The 27,649-nt window shown below is 47.8% G+C and overlaps 2 protein-coding genes across 4 annotated transcripts in view; one reads left to right on the top strand and one right to left on the bottom strand.

Moving 5' to 3' along the window:
- The window catches only part of TGFB2 (transforming growth factor beta 2), an 80,094-nt gene that overhangs the window by 22,430 nt on the left and 30,015 nt on the right, over positions 1-27,649 (top strand). The window lies entirely within an intron of this gene.
- LOC140626845 (uncharacterized) lies at positions 6,869-26,136 on the bottom strand. Its single transcript, XM_072814582.1, has 6 exons — positions 26,102-26,136; positions 25,706-25,802; positions 17,402-17,453; positions 14,086-14,150; positions 13,806-14,004; positions 6,869-8,553 (listed from the first exon to the last, which is right to left on the bottom strand). The coding sequence occupies exons 2-6, from the start codon at positions 25,771-25,773 to the stop codon at positions 8,320-8,322; spliced, it is 618 nt and encodes a 205-aa protein (XP_072670683.1). The 5' UTR covers positions 25,774-25,802; positions 26,102-26,136; the 3' UTR covers positions 6,869-8,319.

Below are 27,649 nucleotides of genomic sequence, written 5' to 3'. Positions count from 1 at the left end.
TTTTGACTTGCTCCTCCAACAGAGACAAGGTTATCTGGTGTAAATGACACAGTTGATAGTCCTGGGTTTCTGAAGGAAGCCCTGATGTGTTGGTGACATTTGTGTATGTCAGGGACACTGGAACTCAGGCTTACCCACTCCCTCTCCCCTGAACAGGTAGTGACGTCCCTCAGCTTTAGGGTCTCACGGTGCCATGGTCCTGACATGCCCAGCCATACTTGATAGATGTTGTCCCCACGAAGACCCAGGCTAAGTCCCAGGAGAGTAGAAGTCTGTAGATGCTTAAGTGTTTGCTGGAAGAAGCATGAATTTCCTATTTCTTCTCTCTTCTGTGTGAGTTCCATGCCAATTTAGTAACCTAAATGTCCTGTGCCATGTGGTTCCCTCAAATCCCATCTCACCTGAGCCTTGGTGTCCTGACACTGACCTACCAGGTAGGCTGCTTAGACTCATTCTCCTGCCTGCTGTGTTCAGTGAGCAAATGGAGATTACCCTGCCAGTGAGGGGCATCTCCCATGTGACACTCAATGCAGTGACAGCTGCCCAGCTGCGCTGATGGCTTCAGAGCGAGCTAGGTGCCTTGGTCTCACGAGCTCATAATCATCTCCACGGCCTCTCCTGAGTATCCTTAGTAGCAGCAGATGCTGAGTTTTACCCCCCCCCCCCCCCGCTCTTGAGGTCAGTGATGGGAAAGAGCAAGAAAAAAAAGGAAAGCATTGTTTTGCACATGGCTGGACATCTGTGTTTCTGAATCGCCCTGCTGTGTGCATGATGCAACCGCTGGAGCTGTTTTGCTGAATGTGAACTTTGTCCACCGACTGGAGTCAAAATTGGTTTTGGATCCTCTCGAAATCTAAATGGTCAGACCACGTTTTTCTAATATGCAGTTGGATAGGACCTTTGCTCCGAAGTGGAGCTGACTCTTTGGGGTTTGCGCCGGCAGCAGGGCCTGCTTCTCTGTTTTCCTGCCCTGTGTTGCTTGTTTTCCCAAGACTGCTACCTACCTCGTCCACGTCCACTGGCATTCAAGGACGGCAGGAGGGCAGCGCCCTGCGGAGGCTCAGGGGCTTGTTGACTTGAGTGCAAGTGTTAGGGAGAGAGCAGGCTTTTGCAAAGGAATCAGGGAAAGCACCCAGAACAGCTAACCTGCAGGTACGCTGGTGCTGCGGCAGGGACCAGGGACGGGGATGTGGCCTGCCTGTCACCCACGCTCAAACCCCTGAACAGAAGCATGAACTGTCCCCGGCACAGTCACTTTTGTGGACTCTAGTGGCGAGATTCTCAACTGCAAGATGCATTGAGCCACCTGGGGGGCGTTTAACGTGCTGGGGGCCACTTCCCAAATTTCAACTCAGTTGATGGCGGGGGAGGGTCTGTGGGGCAGGGGCAAGTGGGGGGAACTTGGCATCTTTAGTTTTCAGAAAAGCCCCAGGTGATTCTACTGTTTGGCTCCAGTTGAGAAACTCTGTTTTGGGAGTTTCCATAGCTTTTGTTAAAACTATGTTTTTTCCGTCCAGCTATCCTTGTTATAATATGAACTTCTGAATGAAGAAAAGGCATATATTTGAGCGGAGGTGATGGGAGAGGGAGAGGATGGATCTGTCTTCAGTAATAATAAATAAAAAATACTGATAATGCTAGCCATCAGTTATTGAATAGTTACATTAGGCACCGTGCTAATCTCTATTTTGGCCTTATGAGATAAATATAATTATTATTCACTGTTTCATAGTTAAGAAACCGAGCCTGATAGACATCATGTAATTTCCCCACAGTTATGTAGCTGATAAGTGGCAGAGCCAGAACTCCAACTTGGTCTGACTTCAGAGCTCATCCTACCGATCGGACCCCTAAGATGATAAGCTTAAATATAAAATTTTGGACGAAGGGATAAGATGTCAGCAAAGGAGAATTCATGGAAAACAAGCTGTATCTGTGTTACTAGGAAATCATTCTATTGTGAAAAAGTGAAAAAAATGAGATGTTTGGGTGTCTTTCTTTTTTTCTCTTAAATACAGTATCTCACTCCCCAAAACCTGGAGAAGTTCAGGGCAGGCCCAGAACCCAAGGGCTTGCACGCAGATGTGGGAATGAGGTGGTGGCTTCTGAGTTTAGCTTGTCCGTGTTCTGTGTTCCCCATTTGAGGAATGGAAATGGTTTCTTCTTACGTGAGCTGACACGAAGTGTGGCAATCCCTTGCAGTTTATTCTCTTGCTCAGACTGTGTCATCACTGGAGCGTGTAATACAAAATCCGGGTGTTTCTCATTTTGTTCCCTGGATAGGAACCACCTTTTTGTTGTTGTTTGTTTTTCTGCAGGCTGGCAAATCTGAGTACTTACTTAAACTACTGCATTAATCCGATAATGCCTGTTAAAAGTCCAAATGGTACCAGGCTAAGGCCCTCAAAATTCCACCACCCATTCCTGGCAGCCCTACCTATCCCCATACGTATGAAAGAATGTTGCAGATTGAGGCGCCCGGTAAATATTTGTTAAATGAGGGAGTGCATGAATTTGCAAATATGGGTCATAATCGAAATAGTACCTTGCATGTTGCTAAGGATTTCTTGGGAACTGAGCAAGGTCATAGTTAATTGGTAAGCTCCCGGTTTCGGCCTGGGGCCGTGTAGTCTGTTAGCCAACTCCTAATTGCCTACCTGGGAGACCTTTCTGTACACGAAACATAGGAATATTAATAGGCTTTTTAAAAAAAAAAAAGTCACCAGCCTCTGCTTATCTCTCTTAGCCCTTGATGAAAGGATACTGACTTTTCCTTCGCTCGAAGTAGCATTTTTCATATTATAAGTCAGAAAAAGTGCAGAGTCCCCAGGGCACATGAGGAGGAGGAGGAGGAGAAGCTACTTGCCAGCCCATGCGAAAGAGGAGAAGCCCCACTTTGAGGTAGTCTTGCCATGGAGAGTCCTAAGGGGACACCTGGATTGCTCCCTGCTCCCTCTGTGAGTTCAAACTGCTGTCACTGGAGTTACAAAGGGACAGTTAGGCCTGTGTGCTTGGGTCTTAAGCCAGACAGCAACAAGTATTTTTAGGGCTCTTCTTGTCTCAGCCTGATTTCTGCTTGAAACTCAAACGCATGTAGGCTACGCTGGACCAACATTGAAACGAGTCTCCGGGAAGTGTGGGAGGGGTTGCATTAGCACTACAGCCTTTAAGCAGTGGGTTTTTTTTTTTTTTTCTTTCTCTCTTTTCTTTACCTTTTTTTTTTTTTTTTTTTTTTTTATTGCTAAATATCCAACAGGCTGAACGGAGGAAATTCAAGTCTAACCCTGGAGGGACCCCTGTTTAGTCATCTGTCTAGACAGACGGGTTCATATAATGGGCCTCTCTGTTTCTTTTGCTTTGTTATAACAGACGGTGGTCCCTTCCTTTAAAGTTGTGAAGATGTCAGCCTTTGGTTTTTTGATCCTAACCTACTGTTGATAAGCCAAGAAAGTGACTCACACATGAGCCAAAGATGACTCTGGAGTGTGACACTGAGTCTGTAATAGAATAGAAAGAAAATACAGGCTTTGCATAAAGGAGACCCGGATAAAATCCTGACACGTAATATGGGGCAAGTCAGCTACCTTCTCTGAACCTCATCTTTTTCTTCTCGAAAATGAGAACTAATGAAAAAAAAAAAATCTCCTTGATGGTCCTTCCAAAAAAGAAATTAATACTTACACATGCCTTGCACATGGTCAGGGCTAAATAAACCGGCATCCATCCATCCACCCATCCATTCATTCATTTATTTCAGGGTGGTCGATGAAGTCTTTAACTTTCTAGCTTTTGTATACTGAGAATTACAGGGGAACCAGAAATTCCAGCCCATGTTTTTAATACCAAATTTCTGAACATTGAGAAGAGAGAGTGACATACTTTTTTTTAAAGCCTAGGAAGAAATTTAAAAAGTGTTACTGATTTTTGTAAGAGGAAATAATATCGGAGATAGTGTTTAGAAATCGATGGAACTAAGTAAGGAAGAATGACATTCTCTGTCCTCTCTGGAGGGCTTGAAACTCTCAGAACTAGCCTAGAAGGACTGTGTGTGCTGGTTACTATTGCTGCTTGGTACATCTGCCTCCCATGTTACCTCTCTTTAATCCCTGCCTGGCTTGTCCCTGGGAACACTGATGTGGAAAATTTTATTTTATTCAGTTTAATTCAGTAAATATTTACTGAACGTATATTGCCTCCAGGGTGTGGTGTCTGAACCACAAAGGTAGATAAAAAAATGAGATAAGTAGGGATGGGTCCCTCCTGGAAGAGGCAACACAGCCGGCCCAGAGAAAGGCGCTGGGATCACACAACCCAGGTGGAGTTGAGGTGGTGCTATTTCTAGTTCCATAGGTAAGATTAGCCATGTTTGCTCTCGAAGCCTCAGTTTCTCAGCTTCCACCAAAATGGGATAAACCTGGTGGGTTCAAGACAGATGGCAGGCCCCTCGAAACAGATCCTGTTGCTTTTGTTGTTGTAATTGTGTATATTGTTATATAACCCTGCCCTCAAGTAGCTTATAGCCTACTTGTGCAGACAAATATGTAAACTAACAACCCTGCACAAAGCAGAATCCTAGAAACCTGCCGAATGATATTGACAAGCAAAGGACGCTGGGAACACAGAGGCAGGGTGGTTGGTTAACACGAAACCACCTTTGAAGAGAAGCGATCCATGTAACACCCACAGAACAATGTATGTACCTGAGGGATGGATGACCATGGCCTTCCAGTGAAAAGGGAAATAGGAAAATCAGCCTATTCTTGAGCTATTAAAGGACAGAAGCAGATGATGTCTCTGTTGATAGCAAAGCTTTTCACATTTCACAGTCCAGTTCGTGACATTCTCATATATTGAAATTCCATTAGAACCCAGGGCTATACGTGGCTTCGGATATGGTATGTCTGAGTCATGTCTCTTTCAATACAACTGCAATCAATAAAAACCCCAGTAAAATGTGGTTAACCACAAGGACATCCCTCCCCACCAACCCCACCCCCAAATCAGCGCTGTGATTCATTCAGTTCACTGCTCCTCCCCCTCATATACTGTGTACTGAGAGAGACTTAGGCTTCTCAAGGACAAAGGACAGAAGGCCTATTCTGGTGCCAGGTGCCTGCCCCTTTGTGGTACAGCTTGCTCCTGCTGACCCCCCAGGGGAAAGAAAGCCCAGCCCTCTCCTCTACCTTGAGTGGCCGTGGAGGGGGAGAAGCTCTGGCCCATGTCATGGGGGTGCAAGGTAGATGCGTCCCAACGATGCAGTCTGAGGCCTCCAAGGGTCTTACTTTATCACCACTCTTTCCATCTCTCTCACTACTATGACTGTAGTACCCTCTGTAAAGGGAATCCTGAGATGAGCACCGGTCTCCCCACCGTTGGCCACCATCTCCCTGGTTCTCATTCATTATGTGTGTTGTGGTGCTTCGTCCTTCTTTTCCTTACACAGAAGAGACCTGAGGGAGCAGTGAGAGTTGTGGATATACAGGGAGGGCTGGGGCGGGAAGGGTGGTGGGGGGAAGAAGGGTAAGAGAGAAACAGGTGTAGAAAGGGCATGAAGGTAGAGGTCACTTGCTTGCTGTTTGGGTCTGGGGCCCTCTGCTGCTTCCACGGCACCTGCGAGCCCGCGAGCCAGGGGGGTGTCTGCTGGCAGGCTCTAGAGGTCATCCCAGCTGTCCTTGAGATATGAGACATGACCTCTGGTCACCCACAGGGGAAGTCGGGCCTCACTAGTACCTTGAATTGTAAAAGCAGAACAAGAGAGTTCTCTTGAGAGAACTCAACTCTCTCTTGAGAGAGTTCATCTCCTTTCTTCTTAGGAAAATGTAGCCTTTCTTTCTCTCTCTCTCTCTCTCTCTCTCTCTCTCTCTCTCTCGGTTCCTACCTGCCCCTCAAAATCGGCTCTCATATGCCTTCTCAAAGTGGCCACCTGGAAGGAGGCTTCACTTAAGAGTTCTGAGCTTAACCCTCTGGTAGATAAGGTGAAGCCAATTGAAAATGGTATTTTATTATTATCTTTTCTATTCTTTTCATCGAAAGAAGTTCAGTCCTGGCATCTGAATGAGTGAAGTCCAACTTTAAATCACTGGCTGTGAGATCATCTAATTTTACCACGTTGCTCTCCTTGCTGTTAGTTAGTGGACGAAGGTAGGCCTGAGAAGTCCAGTTGCATTTAGCTCCTCCTGTGGGGGAAGCGAATTAGCCTTTGCTAAGGACCCTTGTCTACTGTCTTTTATTTACACTCGGTGTTTGGTCAATAACAACAATAATGTTTATTACTCATACTTGTGCAGTGCTGCCTATACTCCAGAGACTTCTCCAAGCGCTTTGGAGATGCTGGTTCGTTTGATTCTGGCAATAATAGATAGGTACTCCTATCGTTTCTACTTCACATATGAGGGAAACAAGGCACCAAGAGAGATTAAATGACTTGCCCAAGATCAATAGCTACTAAGTGGTAGAGCCAGGACACGTACCCACCTTAGCTGCCACCCCCATTACTTGGAAGCTCAGATGAGTCATCAGTCATGTGCACAAGAGCAGCACGGTGACAGACACCAACTCTGGAATGAAAATTGCTCAGGTCTGTTTGCTTGGGGAAAGGCTGTCCTCTCTGGAAGTAGAGTCCACCTGGCCTAAAATACATAAAGCATTTATATCTATTAGAAACCTATGTGGTGTGCAGATACGCAGTGCTCCTTAGGTTCTAAATAGAAAAGAACAATCAACATGCCAACTTCTCTTCAGATGGCTTAAAAAAAAAAAAAAAAAAGAACGCCTTTGATTAGCAAACAGTACAAATGTTTATAGACTTGGAGGATTTTTAATATCTTTATTTGAATTGCACAAAGCAGCCAAATGTAGTTTGGCCCTGGGCTGCAGCATATATGTGTCTGGGTGCCAAGAAGCAATTGCGCTCCGCCTGAGATGCCAAGCATTCCAGACCTGTTACCTTGTAAGTGTAATATTTACCAGATTTTTGCTTCATCTAGAGATGAAGAGCAGAGCTGAGCAGAGTGGGGGCGGGTCAGGCCGCTGCGAAGGGAGCTCAGTGTTCAGAGGAATCTCTGAATGAGTAGGTAGCTGGGAAGGTGAACAGACATTTGCCAGAAACAACCCCTTTGCTGGCAACGTGGAATCCAGGAGGAAATAGCAGAGGCCAACATGTTGGGGTGCTTGCCGTGTGCCAGGCACGATGCTCTGTGTTCTTGCGGTCACAATCGTCTGTTAAGGTCACAGCTGTCTGAGCGAGACCTTGTGTCACGTCCATTTCGCAGATGGGAAAAGTGCGGTTCGTCCCAAGGTCTGTCTGTAGTTGTATGTTAGTGAGGCTGGCCTAGAGCAAGGGAGGCGAGCTTAGGGTCCCCATGTCCTCTGTTGACTCTGACCTTCACAGCCACCCTGCCACGTGGCTGCTGGTCACATTTTACAAATGAGGAAACTGAGGCCTAATACAATGAAGAGCATCCCCGCCCCCTCCCCCCAGGCCGCTTTCCGGTGGCAGAGCCAGGAGTGTGGACTGTGGGCCTGCTGAGTCACAACACTGTGGTCCTCCCTAGGCACCTGTGCCAGGGGGACAGACAAAACCCAACCCTAAAGCTCGGCAAGCACGGCCCTCTGCGATGTTCCCAAAAGAGAAGGGGCTTGGGGCAGAGGCCCGTATGTCCATGAGCAGAGCCAGTAGATGAGATACTGTTATTAGAGGTGTGATGGGTGTGTGTACACGTGGGTGTGTGTGCGTGTGCATGTGTGCCTCGGTGGGGAGGTGCAGGCTGGAGCAGGGGAGCATTGTTTTCAAATTGAAGAGAGCAGAGGTTGCCAGAGAAGTGCTTTAGTTTCGTTATCACTTCATCTGATGAGTCAATGGTGACAGGATCCCCAAGGTCAGCAAAGGGAGATGGAGAGAGCTGATTCTAGTTCTTTCTACCCTTACCAGATGGGCAGATGGGGGCTGTCAGCAGAGCCCCCAGCAGAGCCTCCCTATCTTGGTGGGGTGGGAGGTGGGGGGTGTGAATTAATCCCAAGCACCCGAAACAGCCCCCCACCCCCACCCTCACCCCCACTCCCAAGTGCTCAGGGCTGCCTTCCAAGGAGGCTGGAAATATAAACAGAAGAGCCTTCTTGTCCTGAGGCCCCTTGCAAGAGCCTTTCATTCTGCCCCTGTGCCTGTTGCTTTGGGGGATTATGCTCTGGTCGACTCTCACTCAGAAAGAAGTATTTTTAGCTGAAGGTGGAAAATTATGAGAGCAAAGGTATGAAATCAAAAGCTCTCTGGTTAGTGTTGTCCCTGGAAGAACCGTCGCCCCCCACGCAGAGAAAGTGTGCTCAGAGACATGCACTGAGATTTAAGAAGGGGCACGGGCTCCTCAAGGGCTTGCTGCTGCTGAGCTCCTGTAGGGACTGGCTGGAAGCACCTGGTTTCACTTCCAGATTCAAGTAGGTAGTCGGGTTTTTTCTCTGTGGAAATTCAGATTTTTTTTTTCCCCCTTTACTGGCTTCCAGTGCCACTGTGTCCTGTTGAACATCTGGACGCAGGAAACTGAATCCATCCTTTGAAATCTAAAAGCAGAAGAGGGTAGAGTAACTTGTCTGTAGTGGAACAGCCACTTGACCACTGGAGTCAGGAGGAAGGAAGCAAGGACTAGAGTTACCAACCCCTGCCCCCCAGACTGTGCTGAGACCATTTGCAAATGCTGCCTCTGGTCTTGGAGGGGGGAGCTCCTGTGGTTATGGGCGTTCCTTCCAGGCATTGGAGGTGTGTGGGGGTGTGATGGGCTGTTTCTCTTCTGGTCACTCGCTCTCTTTTTGAAAATAAATGTTTATGGGGCTGAGGAGGTTGTTTTATGACACAAACCTACTGTAAATTGGTTTTAATGTCTTCTTGGAAATAACTGTTTTTTTTTTAAGATTTTTATTTATTTATTCATGAAAGACACACACAGAGAGAGAGAGAGAGAGAGGCAGAGACACAGGCAGAGGGAGAAGCAGGCTCCATGCAGGGAGCCCGTCGTGGGACTCAATCCCGGGTCTCCAGGATCACACCCTGGGCTGAAGGCGGTGCTAAACCGCTGAGCCACCCGGGCTGCCCAATAACTGGGTTTTTAAATCAAATAGTAGATGATAAAGAAGGTTTCTAGGGGAGAGTAAAAAAGCAAAAGGAGAGGCAAGTCTCAACCAGGAGGAAAGAAAACTCTGACAGAGTCTTAAACTTTTGGGTTCTGCCCTTGGATATTACAGGAAAGCTGCAGAACTGGATTTATGATGTAAACAGAGGTTTAATTGGAACACTAGGAGCACAAATGAACCCACATTTAGACAGAATCTGAAATCCTTTTTTTTTTTTTTTTTTCCAATGTATAATCCTCCTCAAATTTGTTACTGCTCTTTAGGAGGTTCCAAAATGCAAGGCTGGAAAGCATGTCTTTTTGGAAAATGTATCATCTATTGTAAATATAAATCTACATTTAAGAAAAAAATACAAGAACATTCTGAAATGCAATAAGAAGAGTGTTCATTTGTCCTTCGGAGGTCCCTCTTCTTTTTGATGGGAAAGCAGGTGGCTTGCGGGCACAGGAGTCACCGGCTCCTGTTGGCTTCATGGGCAACTAGGAATTCCTTGCATAAACCACTCATCCCTTAAACTCTGATGTTTGGGAGCTTTTTGCTGAAGAATTTTAACAAAACTGCATGTCAGAGGACTCACAAAATTTGGTGATATGTTCCATGAGTCAGATTTCAAGGAGTTAGAAATTGCAACAAAATTAACCACAAGCTTCTGAAGAACTTCCCATGAAAGGCATTTTCAAGCAAAAAATGTTGCCTTTGGATTTCCCCACCTAAAAAGGTAGAGAGTCAACACATACTGACGAGAAAGTACCAAATGCTGGAGCCTCCCGAAAATTGTGAAATGACCAAGAATGCCTACCCTCCACCCTTTCCTTCATTTTGGCACCACAGAGTTTTTGTCACGCATGGCAATTTGGTGGTGCTGTGGCCATTCTGCAGAGACGAGATATAGAGAAAGTTTACTTAAATAATATAAAGTAATTCACAGTTTCTGTGGAGCCCTTCCAGAACATCTTAATTCAGAAAGAAAGAAAGAAGAAGAAAGAAAGAAAGAAAGAAAGAAAGAAAGAAAGAAAGAAAGAAAGAAAGAAGGAAAAGGAAGGAAGGAAGGAAGGAAGGAAGGAAGGAAGGAAGGAAGGAAGGAAGGAAGGAAGGAAAAGGAATTAAATATCATTGGGTACATTTCTTATTTTTAATTTTTTAATGACTGTATCTTGTCATTAGTTTATAGGATTCAAAGGTATAATCTTTCTTGTGGAGATAATCAATGTCACTGTGTATGTTAGAACAGAATTAGAAATAACCTGAGATAGAAAAGCGTTGCAAGGTACGTGGGGTATTTGAAAAGCTGAGAAAAGCAAATACGTTAGATGCTCCACTATCCGTTATGAACAGGGTTGTGTGTCATAGGGGCTGATACTGGCGTCTGAAGTGATGACCTGCAAGGAGTCCATCGTAAGCCCCTGCTCCCCTGACTCTCCCACTGATTACCTCTGGGGCCAGTGAGGCCATATGTAATCTGTCTGGCCTTTGTCTCCTCATCTGCAAAATGGAATCAAAAATAGGATCTACCTCAGAGATTCCTCATGAGGCTTCAAGGAGAGAATCCAGGGCAGGCTCTTAGCTGCTGGCCCTATTACTGGCACCTTCCATATCGAGAGGCCGACTTTCCAGGGAGCAGATTCATCATATGTTTGCTTCTCCTTCTTCCTCCCTAAAGTTCAGGGGTCATAGAGAGTCCATTCACATCCCTAGAGTCTGCCCAAAAAGGGACAGAAGGACAATTCAGATCTGTCGAGAATGTAGGTTACATTGACCTGGGTGACCTGTGAGGGTGACCTGTGAGGCCACTCAGTGAAGCGGGGAGGACAAACAAAAGAGTTGGCTGCAGGTGCACGTATTGTTCAAGGGACTGATGTCACAGGGATTTCACAGAACCATCCCAAGGGTGGCTTGAGTTCTCTGCCTTGAAATCTGCATGAACCCTTCCCAAGTTTGAGGTGATGTGGTGAGTGAGAAGAACACCTGTCAGAGTCAGGATTTGGGTTGGATAATCGCTTATTAGTACTCTCTGGTTACAAGCTCGGAGCCTCAGTTTCCTTATCTGCAAAGTGAGGGATCTACCTCAAAAGTGATTTCCGGGGGATTAGATAAGGTAATGTAAGCTCGCACTTGTTATCTTTGAATGACTTCCTGGGGTGTGTGGATGGCCTGTTCTTCCTCAAGGACAATTGAGAATAAGTTTAAGTACAGCTACGCCACCTGATTTACCGCCTTGCACTGAACAAAACGCTTTCACAAGCATCATCGTACTTGAGCAGGGACTAGGACCCCGTGAAGCAGTCACAAGTTGACAAGGCACAGAGAGGTTATGGGGTCTTCCTCAAGGTGACACAGCTTCAAGGACAGATGGGAATTCTTACTAAGAAGACATGGTCCTTGGCATAAACCATCCATCCCCTTATCCATAGGCTTGGGAATTTTTACTGAAGCGCTTTAATAAAACCACATGCCAAGAGTAAGATCAAAGTCTCCTCACTTAGCTACAATCACACACAAGACATGTCATGGGCTGGTGAGAAGGAGCCTTCGCACAGACCCCATAGGGACTCCTTCGAAACCCACATGAGGCTTTTTAGAAGTTCTGGCTCTGAACTCTTGGTGTGTCCAACTCTGTCCTCTTGAGGAAAAACTGAAGATTCAGACAGCTAGAACCAGACTCGATCGATAAACTTCAGCACATGGTCTGGGTCATTGAGGTGACTGTATTTTAAAGGACGTCTGGCTCTGTCATCCCTCCTCAAATCTGTCATAAGACTGCTCCCAATCACCAGCTTCTTCTGCGGATCTCTCCTACCTTAGAAGGCTTTGCTGAGCTTGGGCTGTTCTGGGACTTTCCATCCCCTGGTCCTTAAAATATTGCAGGACAAACCTTGATTGGGAGGGGCCATGGGGCCATGGGGCCATGGAAAGAGTATAGACTGGGTTGGCAGTTTCCAGCCCCTTCTCTGTTCTAGCTGATGTGCACACGTGACTCGTCTGCTGGAAACCTCAGTACTTTCATTTACACATGAGGAGCTTCAGGAGGGGGCTGACCTAGCACAGAGTCGACCCCATCAATAAGACAGCACCTGTACAAGATGCTGCTGGGTTTAGGATGAGATTATGTTCAAGCAAGTGCTTTGCAAGTTGTACGTGAAGTGGGTACTTTTAATAGCACGATCACCCGAAGTCTCCTCTTACACCTGGTTTATATGTGAGTAATGCAGTGGGTCAGCAAATCCGGTGGATCCAGGAGTGGTTTTTCTAACACATGTCCTACCGAATCAGGCTCACATGTGCCCACAGGTTTCTGATTCTAGTTGTTGTAAACTGAGTAGCAGAGGCAGATGCAAGGACTGTGCTGTGTGTGTGTGTGTGTGTGTGTGTGTGTGTGTGTGTGTGTGTGTGCTTGAATCTGTAAAGGCAGAGGAGAGGGTGGCTCCTATCCCCAGGGTGTCAGGCAGTTTTGACATAGGGGACCTCTTCTCTGTTCCTGGCTGGAAGAGTCTTATTGATGTCTCAGATATCAGAGAATAAGTGCAGTTTTCCCCCTTCCACTCCCAGCGGTCATTTATAATATAACCTTACATTTATTAAGTACTCGTTATGTTTCATATTCATTATCTTATCTAACTCTTAATGGCAGTTCTTAGAGACAAGAGTTAGCATTCTCACTTTTTTTTTTAAGGATTTTATTTTTGTTTATTTGAGAGAGAGAGAGAGAGAGAGGCAGCAGGGAGGGGCAGAGAGAGAGGGAAATGCAGACTCCCCGCTGGGCAGGGAGTCTGACTCAGGGCTTGATCCCAGGACCCTGGGATCATGACCTGAGCCAAAGGCAGACGCTCAACCAACTGAGCCACCCAGGCGCCCTGGCATTATCACATTTTAAAAACAGAAATGAGTCTGAGTCCTTGCCCTCATGCTGCCCCTGTCTATCAGGTAAACATGTAAAGAGGTGACTATAATACATAAGTGCCATTGGGGCATAAAGAAGGGAGAAGTCAGTTGTGTTCTGAAAGAGCTGGAAAGTCTTCCAAAAAGAGGAAGCACTAATGTTGGACCTTCCAGGATAAGAAGAATTTTGCCAGATGTGGCAGGGGCATGGATGTGGTGGTGTGGTGGTGCCTGGCAAGTTTGGAAATAACAGGGTGCGCTTAGGGCAGAGTCCACTGTGGCAGGGGAGGGAGGAGGGGGGATGACAGGGTGCCCGTGAAGTGGGCAAGGTAGATTGGGGTCACAGTCTAGAAAGCAACACACGTTATGAAGTTGTTTCTTTGAGGTGACTGAAAGTTATTGTGCAGACTTCTCTGGTTGGAGGTTTAGAGAGAGGAGGGGATGCTTAGGAATGGAAGTGGGCATAGAGAGAGGGAAGGAACAATAAAATCAGAGTGGGAGACACACCATAAGAGACCCCTAAGTATAGGGAACAAAGTGGGGATCGCTGGAGGGGCTGGGTGGCGGATGGGGTAACCGGGTGAGGGGCACTAAGGAGGGCCTGTGATGGGATGAGCAGTGGGTGTTACAGGTAACAGATGAATCACTAAATTCTACCCCCGAAATAAATAAAGCACTAAAGCACTATGTGACTAAATTGAATTCAAATAAAATATTTTGAAATATGGTAAATTAAAAAAAAAAAAAAGAATGGAACCTAATATGCTAGAAAGGCATGCCAAGCTATCGCAGAGTCTGTGCTTTCTTACCTGAACGTCAGCGGGAGGCGGGGAGTCTCCCAGCCTTAGATAGACACGTGGAGCCCAAGCCCAATGTTGTCTTAGACGCGAGGGAACTGAGGCCTGGTTACTGATGCGCCACCATAGGAGGTCTGCGGGGAAAGCGCTGCCGTCCTCTTCAGACTCACTTCTGGAAGGCCCACCGAGCAGAACCATGCATCTGTGTCTTCTGCAAGATTAGAATCTATAGTTAGAGGACTCAGTACACCCGTAGAGCAGTGGGTGTGGGATTAGACGTGGGCGTAATTACCGTAGAGCGCTGGAGAAGCCATGTTTGCCTCTTCGAGCACCCTCACCCCCCAACCAACTTCCTTCCTACAATGAAAGCATAATGTAGGGTCAGTTGGTTTCAACAACAACAACAACGACAACAACAACAAAAGCAAAGGGGTTTGTAAAGGTCCATCCGTGTTTGGGCTGCACGGATTGCCTGTCGGAGCAGAGTGACGTCGGTGAGGCCATGATGGGGGGAAGAGAGGCCACGGCTACAGCGGGTTCTCCACATCCAGAGGGACAATTTGAAAGCGCCGGAAACTCCCAGGCAACTGTGGACTCTCGTTGAACACTGCAGAATGACTTTGTCATCGAATAGGCCTACGGCCACCATGGCCTCTGCATCTTTGTTAGGCCCACCGAGGCAGCGCCTGTGGTCCAGTGTCTCCCTCCCCTACCACAGAAGAAAGCTGAGGGTTCTAAAGACATGGTCTGTCTCCTCCTGAGACTGGAGAGCCTGGCTCTCTCCCTGCTTCTCTCTCTCTCTCATTTCCAGGTCATTCCTAAAGTGCCAGTTACAGAGGTTGTGGTCGATCATGGTCCCCGAGGTGGCTGCCTGAAATGGCCGTCAGTCAGTCCCTTTCTCCATCTTGGCCCCTTTTCTGTACTGTCACCCTCGGGCCACTGTGCTTTTTGGAGGAAGGCGTTTCTGACGTTGTTTCTTTGAGGTGACTGAAAGTTATTGTGCAGACCTCACTGGCTGGAGGTTTAGAGAGAGGAGGGGATGCTGAGGAATGGAAGTGGGCATAGAGGGAGGGAAGGAACAATAAAAAAAAGATGAAATGGGAGAGGTGACGTGATTGGAAGTTATTGTGGCCCTTGGAATAGCTGGCGCTGGAAATAGCTGTTCGAAAGAACAATGAAGAGAAACCTGTCACCCAAGCATCAGAGCAGCTGAGAGGTCCGCGTGGCTAATTCAGTGTTGCCGTATCTCCCCAAGTCGGAGCGTCACCGAGGTCTCAGGGTCAGTCCTCTCAGCCTGCCGTCCCCTCTCCTTAGTATCCCTGGTGTCAGGGGATGAGCATTAGATTAGCTCCAAGAAGCCCAGAGAACCTTTACAGAAAACCATTTGGCCTCTCGGTTGTGGTTTCCTCAACACTATGACGGGGACGATGTTACCGTGTTTATCAGTTACCGGCTCCGATGAGGGAATACGTGAAAGTGTGTCGTGGAACACCAGGTCCGTGCAGGTGTGATTAGCGGTCATGGTCATCAGTGACTTTGCTTTTGGAGAGAAGAGTTCGTGTCCTTCTGCTTTGTCATGCTGAGCACCTGTTACAGGCTGGGAGGGCTTGTCCTGGGGCTGCAGCTGGGACACAGGGGTGGGAAGCCAGCCGACTTAGCCCCGGTGCTGGTCAAAGTTACAGAGGCCCTTCCCTTGGTACGGAGCCTGTCCCCCCAGTGCCCATGCTCCCAGTGCCATTCCTCCCAGTGTCCGTGCTCCCAGTGCCATTTGTCCCAGTGTCTATGCTCCTAGTGCCATTCCTCCCAGCACCCATCCTCCTAGTGTCTATGCTCCCAACGTCCATCCCCCCAGTGTTTGTGCTACCAGTGTCTGTGCTCCCAGCACCCACCCTCCCAGGGTCTGTGCTCCCAATGCCATTCCTCTCAGCACCCATACTTCCAGTGTCCGTGCTCCCAGTGCCATTCCTCTCAGGGTCTGTGCTCCCAGCGCCCATCCTCCCAGTGTCCATACTCCCAGTGCCATTCCTCTCAGGGTCTGTGTTCCCAATGTTCATGCTCCCAGCGTCCATTCCTCCCAGTGTCTGTGCTCCCATGTCCATCCTCCCAGTGTTTGTGCTCCCAGTGTCTGTGCTCCCAGTGCCTGTCTGGGCACCCATCCTTGCAGCATCTTTCCCCCCAGTACCCATCTTCCCAGCGCCCTTCCTCCCAGTGCCCTTCCTCTAGCATCCTTCCTCCCAGCATCCATCTTCACAGTGTCCATCCTCCCAGCACCCTTCCTTATAGTACCCGTCCTCCCAGTACCATTCTTCCCAGTGTCTGTGCTCCCAGTGCTCTTCCTCCCAGGCGCCTGTTCTCCTGGCACCCATCCTCCCAGTACCCTTCCTTTCAGTGCTCGTCCTCCCAGCATCCGTCCTCCCAGCACCCATCTTCCCAGCCTCCGTCCTCTTAGTGTCTGTCCTCGCCGTCGCCCATCCTCCCAGCGCCAGTCCTCCCAGTGCTGATGCTCCCAGTGCTGGTCCCTTGTGGATCCTGGTCAGGAAGGTCTAAAAGGGAACTCACCACGAGCTCCTTGGGGAGACACGCATGCGGACCTCTTCCTGGCTCTCCCCAACCCTGACCTAGGGCTACAGAGCTACAACGACATGGCTCACTCCCAGCTCACTCCCTAGGTGTTTAGCAGCCCTTGACGAGAACTGCCAAGTTTCCCTTGTCCAAACTCCTCTGGCTCTGAATGTATCCCAGGATCCCATGGGTGCTCTGCTGTGCAATGTGTGTGTTCTTCGCTGGCGACCTTTCTTACTTGTACGCACAGAAGCTAGATTAATCTACTCAGGTGAGATTATGGAAGTGGCTGTTTTCTTTTCGGACACAGGGAAGCCTTTCAGATATGTTGTCGAGCCTTTTAAAATGGTGTAACGAAACAGCTGAAACTAATAGAATATCCTATGTCAATTATATTTCAATTAAAAAAAAACCAGTCCAATGAAATCGGTGCAAAATGGCAAGAAATAGGCATCTAAAAAAGGAGTAATTCACTCACCTTAACGTGGCACACGTTGTTCTGCTGACTTGAGGGTATCCTAGGGTGTGTGCATAGAAGCCCTCTGCTGCTGCCTCTGTATGAATCCCCATCTCTTTGCCTTCGCCTGTTGCATATTTTATCCTGCTTATGTACCTGCGTGTTTACCACTCTGGTTCTCTGGGACTTCTGTGTGCTTTTATCCTAATACATTTAAGAAGCAAGGGCTTTATTCAAAGAGCTCTTCTTTAAAGGGGACTTAGTAGCAAATGCTTTTGAGGAAGTGGAGGAGACCCACTGCCTGGATCTGAGTTAAAGCATCTGTCCTGTGTCGTCTGCACGCTGGCCTGTCAGAAAATAGGGCAGACAAGGCTTCAGAAACCACCTGTGTGTTGACCCCTTGTCAGAAAGACTTCTGAGGGTGTCCGAGAAAAAAACAGAGAGAGCTGTAAGACTGAGCTCCAACTTTCCTTAAGAGGAGAATCTCTCTTTTTTTTTTTTTTCTCAAGAATTCCATGTCTGTCCTCAAAATAGCAGCACCCTCTGTCTTTGGGGGGGTTTACAAGAAAGTGGGGCAGGTTGGACTCACTCTTTGGGTGTCCCAGCTGCTGTTGTCCTGTTGGTTTTCTATCCCGGTGTCCCTAAGAGCAGATGAAATTTTACACATTTTATAGCCTCTCTACACCCAAATCATGGGATGGATGCTAAGCCGTCGGGCTTGCTCTCAGATACTTAAGTAAAAATAACCTTTTGAGCATTTTAAAGGACTCAGCTGTGGTCTGGTTCTGGCCATGGAGAGTCTCAACTTTAAAGATGGTTTTTGTTCTCCGCTCACAAGTGGTGACCCCACCTTGAACGAAAGTTGCTTAGCACCCAACTGAACATGATTTCTTAAAACAAGCCTAACACCCGCGGCTCCGTTCCAGAACACGTTCACACCGCAGTTAATCTGGATTCCTATAATTCCTGTATGGTCCCATATCTTAATTGACCATAGCTGTGTTGCCAGAACAAACAGGACGGACGGGGGAAGAGTACACACCCTTTCTGAATACATCTACCAACCCCAGGAAAGCACCATCCTCTGAAACTCGAATGTTCTTTGCAAGGTACTGAATGACCATCTACTGAAATGCTAATAAGAACATCTGACAACTAACAAAGCCTTCAAAGCACTTCGCGCTCCCTACCATCTTTGTATTTGAGATTCAGGGCTGGCATTCAGCACAAAGAACAATTCAGATCTTCCATGCAGCTTTCCGAGCAAATGTACATGGGAGACAAATCTCAGAGTGTTGATTCACAGAGAATAGGCATTCTGGGGTGAGGTGGGTTCCGGAACCTTCCTCGACCTTGTCCTGTTGGCCGTAGACTTGGCTGTCCACCCTGACATGAGCGGCATGTGGTGCTGCCTGCCGCGGTGGAAACGGCTCTCAGGAGGAGGTTGTCCTATGGATTCAGGTCTGCATTCACCCAGACAAATTTTAGAAACTTCGTTCGTGATCTGTGAGTCTAGGAGATTGAGTGAAATATGTACTAAGTGGCCTTCTGATTGTAAGAGTTCGTCCTCTGCTATATCATTCAACAGATGAATGCGCTGGCTTACCAAATCAGATTTTAAATCCATCTGTATGTATCTGAAATGAGGAATGAAGTCAAATAAGTAGAGGCATTTGAGTAGGGGTTGAAATGTGTGCCTAAAAAAAAAAAAAGCCTCAGGGTATGAGACACAAGATAGTAGCATCTGTAAAATAGTTTGTATGAGAAAGACCGAAGACTTGAAATTTATTATGCACTCAAAAGACATAGAAGATAGGAGTGCGAAGGTGAAAGAGGAGAGAGCAAGAATTACTGTTGGGATGTATTAATGAAAGTCTAAGTCCCGCAGTAAGGGAGGTGACGGTGCTACTACTCTCTTCGGCCTTGAGAATTATGTGCAGACCTGAGGATCTGAGTTTAAGATTGGAGCAAAGAGGATAACGTCCATGAAAGTTAGAGGCTTTCATGAAAAATCATGGAAGGAAGTGAAGGTGTTTGCTTAGGACAGAAATAGGGGTGGTGAGATATCAGAACCGGTCTCAAAATTTCTGAGGGGGGTCAAGCAGAGAGTAAGTCCCCCTGTGTTGCAGAGCTAGATCCAGTGGGAAGAGCTGTGAGTAGGCTGACCTCAGGGAAGAGCTTTTTGTGCAGCTGGAGCTATCAGAGACTGCAGGAGGCCGTCCACCTGATTTTGGAGTTCTCTGTCGCTGAGGAGTTCTGGGAGAGACAGTCTGGTCTCCTCTTGTTGTAGAGAAAACTGCAGTCACAGGAATTCGATGCCAACAGCCCTGAGAGAGCGCCTGGTAGGTGCCAGGCAATGCCTGGATGTGCTCTCAGTCCTAAGTGCAACGTAGAGTTTCAGAGAGACGGAACGCTGGCTGCGTTTGCTTTCCTTCTCTCAAAGTGGATAATCCGGACCATCTATTCCACCTCGTATGTACTCACTCCCAAGTCATGAATTTAATACGTGAGTAATAATAGCCCCTGCCACTTGGTTAAGTTGGTAAATAGCCTGCAATCCTAGCAGGGTGTGTGCCCCGCCGCCTGTTAGCTTAGCTCTAGGGCAGAGCAACAGCAGCTCAGCACAGTGCCTCAAAGTACTTAGGCAATTGCCTGGCAAAGAAGTCAGGCCACAAGCAAGAAGCTTACAGCAAACTGGGAGAAGCTCACGGCACCAGACACGCATTGGCCATTATATGCATCACGGCCATAACTTTAGAAAGATTAGAAGGAAGCTTTTCAGCCTAGTAAAGAGCCACTCCGCCCAGTAAGCGTGTCAAAAATCCACGCCAGTCATTCTAGAGCTGCAGGGAAAGTGCAGTAGTTTCTGGAAAGGCGGATTGTTGAAGTTTGGGAATAAGAATGCTCTCTGCTGGGATGAGCAAGAATGTCTAAGATTGTGTGCATTTTAAGCCTTATTTTGCCAATGTTTGGTGTAATCCTGGGAAGACTTTACTCCCCGGTTCCTCAGTCTGTAAAAAGAGATGGAAAGTGAAGGGTGCTTCTAATCCATTAGGGGATTAAGGATGACATCCTAAGTTTCCAAGTTTAATTTGTCAGGAAAGTCAGCACATACTGCCCTTTTTTTTTTTTTTTTCTTCCCTACTGACCTTGTTGGGAGGCATTGCTGAATCCTGGGATAATTGTGCGGATTACTATGTTGTGGGGTCTCTGGCCTCTTTAAATGCCGTTAGTGGGCCCAAATCATGACTGTTTTGCCCCATTAGGTATCATAGACAGAATGAAGAAGAAATTGAAGAGAAGGGAGCTAAGAGCAGAGCAAGAAAATCCGGCAAATGATGGAGGGAAGATAAGAATGGGGAAAGAGAAAGAGAGGGAGAGAGGGAGAAAGGGGCAGGAGAGAGAGAGAGAGAGAGAGAGAGAGAGAAACCCAAACCAAGAGAGCTTTAGGTGCTTTAAAGAATGAGACAGTGGCTGAGAAGAGCATCTGCACCCCTTCTAGAGAAGTCCCAGCCATGGGAGGCCATTGGCAAGGGAGATGCCACATTCACGGGACACCTGCCCACAGAGGAGGGTCCGAGGGTGGCCCTCGCCACACTCACTGTCTGTGACTTTTTCTCAGTTAGCCACTAGCTTCTCAGCAGCCGTGCTTGGCCTGCCCCACAAGCACAGATTTTGCTGCGAAAACCCAGCAAGGCCTACACACTTCGCCGACACAGCCCTGAGCCCGATGAGGGAGAAACGTAAGAGGAATGGAAACAGAATAGGTATTTCCATGTAGGTGGGGTTTTTATGAGCCCGATGGAAACTTGGGAGCAGACACTAGAAACCCCGTGTCTGTCACAGTTCAAGAAAGCCAACTGCCATGGGCCGGCACCACTGTTATTTTACTGCGTTTGCCCTGCGCGGGAAGGGGCCCAGACACTCATGCTGACAGTATGCACAGTCTCAAATAGCAGCGAGATGAAGGCCAAGTCACATAAGCTGATGCTGACACAATTAGCCTCGCAGATGCCAACAGCATGTCAAGTTCGACACTGTCCCCGACTCGGGGATGTCCCCCCTCCCCCTTTAAATGGCAGATGCTCTGGTGCTGTGTTACATTTAATAGGAGGGATGGCCGGAGAGAAAATCAGAAACCACTGCTGATGCGCTGTTTATTTCTCAGTCATTTTGTGTTAAATTGCTGTGACTTGAATGTCAGCAGTGTTTGGGATGTGGTAGTGAAATAAAATCCATAGCCGGTGTGCCAAGACAAATTTCAGAAAACCCCAAAACACAATTGTCTTGGTTTCTTGCTGGCTGTGTGTCTGCACACACAAATAGAAGCTAGTTTATTGCCCTCCAACCATTCAGTGGGTTGCTTGTCTTGCCGCACTCTGGGGGATGTCTAATGAACCCCAAACTACTTCCCTCAAAGCTGGGGATGTCAGGAATGAGGGGCTGCTACACTCATTTAGGCATGTCAGAAGTCCATGCCGATTATGGCACAGCTGCAGGAAAAGTGGTCATTTCTGGAAAGGGAGATGAGAAGTTAGCTCTGTTGATTGGAGGAGCGTGGGGTAGGAGCCAGTAGATGCCACGGGGGCCGAGGGCCACTGGGCACATCCGTATGGGAGGCCGTCGGGTGCTGGACGATATACTGATGTTGGCAAAGTGCGTCTCATGGGGAAGCATTCACACTGAGCAAGCCCCCAGATCTCCAGATTAGGACCATTCTTTCCAGGAGTGTCAGTGAAAATACTTGATCTTGTATCGAACTTTCTAGAGCTTTCAGGCAAGGTCAATCTGAGAAGTTGAGAAGGAACCACTTCTTCTTGTGGGTTTTGCCCCAGTGCCCCAGTGCCCCAGTGCCTGGGGTAGCATTCGTGCCTTGTGTTCAAGGGGCATCTTTGTGCAGAAGGCAGGCATCATAACGAAAAGCCAGAGCTTTTGATTGAAGGGCCCGGCTTGCCTTGATCTTAGCCAAGAGCTAGTTCACTGTCCTTGCTCTCAATCTTTATCTGTGAAATGGGGATGAAAAGCACCCTCCGTCTGAGCAGAAATGAAGTATGTGAGGCTAGTGGGTCCTCCCACAAAATGGGAGGGAGTGATGAAGTAGAGTTCTGAGGCTGCGGTGACACCAGGCCATTCTTTTTTAGGGTGTGGGTGGTGGATGGACATATTTTATTCATCCCTGGCTAGTTCATGACGCTAAGTAACGGGAAGGGAAGCCTGGCCAGCTTTGTTGTGGTTGGACCAGAGTCTAGGGCAGACGCTATCAGACCTGAGTAAAACAGAATCATCTGAGATTCACCCAGTGGGTCTGGGATGGAGCCAGGTAACGAGCGTAGTAATGAGCTCCCCCCAGGCAGTTCCCACGCAGGTAGTGAGTGACAGACATCTAATGTGGGGTTTAGGGGAGAAAACCATTTTGGGGAAGTTTTATGAATGGAGAATGCTTAAAATGAGAATGATGAGCTGCAAGTGAGCTGAATGGCCACCTAGTTCAACCTGCCCCCAGATTCAGGACATCCCATAGCATCTTATCATCTCGAAACTATGCAAATTTTTCCAGTGAGGGGAGTGCTCCCAAAGGACAGTGCATTTAAGAAAAAAAAAAAACAAAAAACAAAAAACAAAAAACTTCTAAATTGTTAGAAAAACTTTTCATGCATTGAGCCAAAAATATGACTCTGGCCCTTTTGGAAAGTAAGGACTTCCCATATGCAAACCTCTGAAATATTTGGAGTCTTCTGGTGTCTCTAAGTTGTCCTTTCTTCAAGCTAAGTGTTGTCAGTTCCTTTTTTAAGGGGTTGGGCTCTCTGTTCTGTCTCTGCTGGAGAATCAGCTCTGGAGCTTATAAAAGTCATTCTCAATCCAATTAATTAAACAGTCTCTGGGGCTGGGACCCAGGCATTCATGTTTTCAAAGTTCTTTAGTTGGAAATGTGTAGTCAAGGTAGACAATTAGTGCAAATCATGGGGGAATTTTATTTTTCCATTATAAGAGCCTCAGAGTCTCGGGATGCGTGGGTGGTTCAGCAGTTGAGCATCTTTGGCCCAGGGCATGATCCTGGAGACCTGGGATTGAGTTCCGCATTGGGATCCCTGCAGGGAGCCTGCTTCTCCCTCTGCCTGTGTCTCTGCCTCTGTGTGTGTGTGTGTGTCTCTCATGAATAAATAAATAACATCTTTAATAAAAAAAAAAAAAGGAGCCTCAGAGTCTCGTGATGCTGCAGTTTCATCTTTTCTCTGTCCTACTCTTTTTTTTCTGCGTGTAATGCTGATCAAAAGTTTAGATGGTCCCAATAAATAACTTTCTTAAAAATAAAAAAGGTTTAGACACTCCTTTGTCATTTAAAAAAAATCATTTGAAATAATATATTTATTGAATTACTATGATGCTCTACATATTTTCCTAGATACTTTGGATACTTACTTCATTGAACATAACAAAGATCCCTCTATGGAATTCATATTCTAGCAGCAGGAGATGGACAATAAAAAATAAATAGAGACTTAAATAATCAGTATTTTCAATTTTAGTAGTATGTTTGAAGATGATCAGTGCTTTCAAAATAAATAAATAAAATTAGTATGTTTGAAGATGATCAGTGCTTTCAAAATAAATACATAAAATTAATTAAATAAAATTAAAAAGTCTATCATAGGTGCTCCTTTGTCTGTCTTTGTGGATTTCTTTTCTTCTATCCTTTGTTTCAGTGGTTCCTAAGCTTTAGGGAACATGAGAGTCACCTGAGGCGTTAGAGAGAATGCAGACCACCCTCCCTGGCGCCCGTCTGTGCCTTTGAGAACCCCTGCTATGGAGGGGCCAGACATCCGCTAATGACCAGGAGCCTGGGCTGCTCTGGAAGCCTCTGCAACCTCTCCCCAGGGAGGGACACTCACTTGTATTTAAGGCCCAGGTGAGTGGCGAGTGCCTCAGGCAAGAAGACAGACCCAGTGGGAAATGACACAGCAGATGGCCAAGTGAAGCGCTGCCTTCCTCAAGGCTGAGCTCTGAGCATCCTCGGGGGTATTTCTCTCAGGCCCCAAACCCACATTCTCTGTCAGAGCTCCTCACATACTGGTCATGTCCTGAGACTTGCCCTCGGGTTTTGTTTTTTGCAGCCTTTTATGCAAGTGGCTCTGCAATGAGCATCCTAGTGGGAGATAGGATGGCTGGATGCAGAGAAGGCTGGTGCAAGGAGGAACCTTGGCCCCTTTCTGAGGCAGAGTCCTGAAGGCGGACGGGAGGGGGGGTCTCAGAGAACTTGGTGGCTACTAGGTTGAGCCATTTATGAACTGCCCCAGTATGCTTAGCTGCCTCTGCTCCTTCTCCTCTCTCTCTCTCTTCTTAAAGTTTTCTTTATTCCTGAGAGACACAGAGAGGCAGAGACACAGGCAGAAGGAGAAGCAGGCTCCCCATGGGGAGCCCAATGCGGGACTTGATCCTGGGACCCCGGGGTCATGACCTGAGCCAAAGGCAGATGCTCAACCACTGAGCCACCAGCTGCCCCCTTCTCTTCTAATGAAGTTAGTCAGGCGGTAGGAGAGTCTTCTCTCCCTGCGGATATTCAAGGGAGGCCTGAGGATCCCTGGGCAGCTTTGCTGCAGAACGGGAGAGGGGACAAGAAGGGACCTTTCTGAGGGGAAGTTAGTGCCAGTTCAGTGCTCCCTGCGCAGTCCTGACCACGTGATTCAATGCACAGTGTATAGGGGACAATTGCAATCCTTGTATAGATAGAAAAACCGACTCAGAAAAGCCAAGAAACGTCCCTGTTGCCATATAGCTAGCCCCGGATGATTTGGGATTAAAATTCAGATGGCTTGGAAGGTCCCAGGTCGCATTAGGATCCTATGTCTACATTTCACCGTGGCGGGGCTAGCTGTAAAATGTGCAGGATGCTTTTCAAAATGAAAATGTGGGGCCTCTCGTTCAAAAAGCAGGGAAAATATCCTGTGGAAGATTCTAAACCTTAAAACTTTTTCCTTTGTTCCGTGATCTCTTTCTCTCTCCTCTCTTTTGACCTGTTGCGGTGTTTTCGTGGGCTCTTTGACGTCGTGCTCGCTTGGGTACGGGGACACCCCCAGGGTGGGAGCAGACTCGCAGCCACCGGGGCCCTGCCCTCTACCCTGGGACGGTGCTGCTGGGTTCCCCCAGCCTCCAGCCACCAGACTGATGCATCTCCCTTCCCACAGCGCTGCCACTCTGACCCCTAGGATTGCAAACTCTGCAGTGGGCTTGGTACCTGGATCAGGAGTGGGCAAGAGTTGCCCTCTGAATGCGTTGCAACGCTGCCGCCCTGCCCTGCCTGACCCAGACTCCCCTAGGTGAGGCTGGGGGCACCAGAGGGTGAAGGGCAAGGGGCCCGAGGACCACTCTTAGGGAGGCTCGCAGGTCCTGAGAGATGGAATAACACATGAGCCAAGGCTTTATGCCCCCTGCCCTGGTTCCATTTGTCCCCTCGGACTTCCCTTCTAAAGCCTAAACTCAAAGATGAAATCATTAAGGATTTCAAGACGGTGACCATAGATCCTTAAACTCACGTATGAGGCTTTTCAGAGCCTGGGGACTCTGTGTAACTGCACTGGTCACATGTCCATGAAGCCCTGGGCTGTGGAGAACCAAAGAACTTTAAGTAAAGGTTCCTGACCTTGAGGTGTCTCCTTAGGGAGAAGACAATATATAATGAGCTACTAATAAATTACTGGAGTAGATAAGCAGTCAGGGTACAAGGCTTGAAAAAGTAGCTTGTGATTAAGTGCCATGATTAGGCTTTCTGTACGCTGTTACTTTGTAAATTGATAACTACTTAGATTTCCTCATTTGTTTTTCCCCTGACCATTCCCCCAAATTTGATTCAGCAGGGATGTGTGGCCAGGGTCGAGGAGAGGGGAACACCACTCACTTGATGTCATTCTGGAATCTCCCATGTGCAACATTTTCCCTGAGAGGCAGGCCCACGGGAACGAGCATGGGAGGAGGAGCAGAATCAGCCTGGTGGTCTGATCCAAAGGGCGGCAGGAAAATCGATTTGATTGAACCAAAAAAAAAAAAAAATGGGTCAGAAATTGAGAGGAAAGAGCCAACCAGGATGTGAGTGTGGGTAAGTTGGCAAAGGTCAAGCACAAGTACCTGACCACCTGGCGATGGAAGAGGAACTGGGATTGGAATTACAGAGGACTTCAGGGAGAACTCCCATTCCAACGGGGGAAATGAGTTCTTGGAGAAGGTAGAGGAAAAAGCTCCATCCCTTCAAGGCTAGGTGGGTGGATCAGGGCTGCACAAGCCATTAAATACCTACCCTGCCTCTCGGGTGCCCTGAGCCCCGGGAGTGAGCCTGCTGTGTCCCTGGCTGGGTGTAGATGGGCCGCTGTCGCTTCTCCCTACACTGTGCATCCAAAAGCTTTTATGAGGTAAGGGTAGGGTCACAGCCCAGGCCAGAGCAAGTTGCTGTGACTCTTTTTTTTTTTTTTTTTCCCCCAAATGCAGAAACATCTGCCAAGTCACTCAAGTTCCTCAGCCAGGCAGGGGGCTGGTGACCCATAGCAGATGACAACAGGGGACAGCTGCAAGGGGCCTTTGGAAGTGGTAGTCAGTTCTTTGGTCAACAGTCTTTATCAAGGGATCTCCTGCTCTCGTGTGCTCGAGCCAGGACGTGGGGGAGGCTGCTGCTTCCTCCTGGCCTACTCCCTTCACTGTGCTTACGAGACCAAAGCGGAGTTGCTGGTGGGGGCTGCTCAGTGGTCATTTCCCCTCGTGCATTAACTCCTTCTGCTTATAAAGCAAGACCTGCCCCCCCAAAAAAGGCAGATTTGTATTATGGGGCATGGAAATAGAAATAGCGGCCCGGGTTCTAATAGCCAGAGGGAGAAGGGCTGCGCGCCAGCGTATAGGGAGCAGAGCAGGACAGCTGCACTTAACCATCAGGCTACTCCTGTAAATATTTGCAAACGCCCCTTCAAAGCTCAAAAGCCTAGGACAGGATCATTGGACGATTTGCTTAGAAGAAGAAGAAACAAAATTGACCTCATGGTCCGAAGCAGCCATAAAAAGAAAGAGTGAGTTTGGGCAGAAGACCAGAAAGGGGAAAAAAAAATTGTTCGAAGTTTAATAAACACAAAGGAGAATAAAAATAAATCTCAAGAGCACTTATTTACAAACTTGATGGAAGGATAAGATTGGGGCGGGTGGGTGTGAAAGATGGGTGTTCGGGGAAGTAGAACTGGCCTGTGTGGGGGTTCCGCCGAATGACGAGGGGAAAACACGAGAGAGATGTTTACTCGTCCTCATGGCAGGAAGCGCACTGAGTTAGCTTTGCTCTTTCAGGATGCTCTTTCAAAGCATGTTTGAAGCTTCTGCTGTCTTAATGGGGAGGCCATGTGAAGAGGAATGCAGCCACTAGGCCTGTGGAAGGTTCTGGCCAAACTAGAGGGTGTAGAAAGCCAGATCCTGGCTCCAGCTTTGCCCCAGCTTCTCTGCCTGGGCATCTGGCCCGTTTTCAGCTGAGCTGGTCAGGCCAGTACCAGCTTGTCCAATCACCTGGGGTGGGCATGTTCCGGAGGAGGGAAAGACAGATTTCTTCCCAGCAGCGACTTTTTCGAATTGCAATGCCAGGGGGCTCCAAAAACCTGGCCACTTGGACGAATGTTTGCCCAAAAACTGTCCACCGACTAATCCACAGTAGTAGTGCATTGGGCCATCGCTGCGTCTGCATGAATACTTCCTTTTCTCTGACACCTGGATGCTTTAGATTTTTGGGGTTTTTATTTTGTTTGTTTGTTTGTTTCGGAGACTCCTGGCTCAGGAGCTACAAAGCTTCCATTCACACAGTCGCTTGTGAAGCAGTCAT

The sequence above is a fragment of the Canis lupus genome, chromosome 38 (assembly GCF_048164855.1).
Source record: "Canis lupus baileyi chromosome 38, mCanLup2.hap1, whole genome shotgun sequence".
In the NCBI taxonomy this organism is placed as follows: Eukaryota; Metazoa; Chordata; class Mammalia; order Carnivora; family Canidae; genus Canis; species Canis lupus.
Note: the sequence above shows the minus strand (reverse complement) of the source record. Positions and strands in the feature narration are given on the sequence as shown.

What these genes read in the sequence shown, in the direction of transcription:
- LOC140626845 (XM_072814582.1), bottom strand. Translation starts at nt 25,773, where the DNA reads ATGCTCGTTCCCGTGGGCCTGCCTCTCAGGGAAAATGTTGCACATGGG. An exon ending in GCAGCTGGGACACCCAAAGA is followed by an intron (nt 14,151 to 17,401) that starts GTGAGTCCAACC and finishes CTTTCATTGTAG; the next exon opens with GAAGGAAGTTGGTTGGGGGG. An exon ending in CGCCTCCCGCTGACGTTCAG is followed by an intron (nt 8,554 to 13,805) that starts GTAAGAAAGCAC and finishes TTCTGCTTTTAG; the next exon opens with ATTTCAAAGGATGGATTCAG.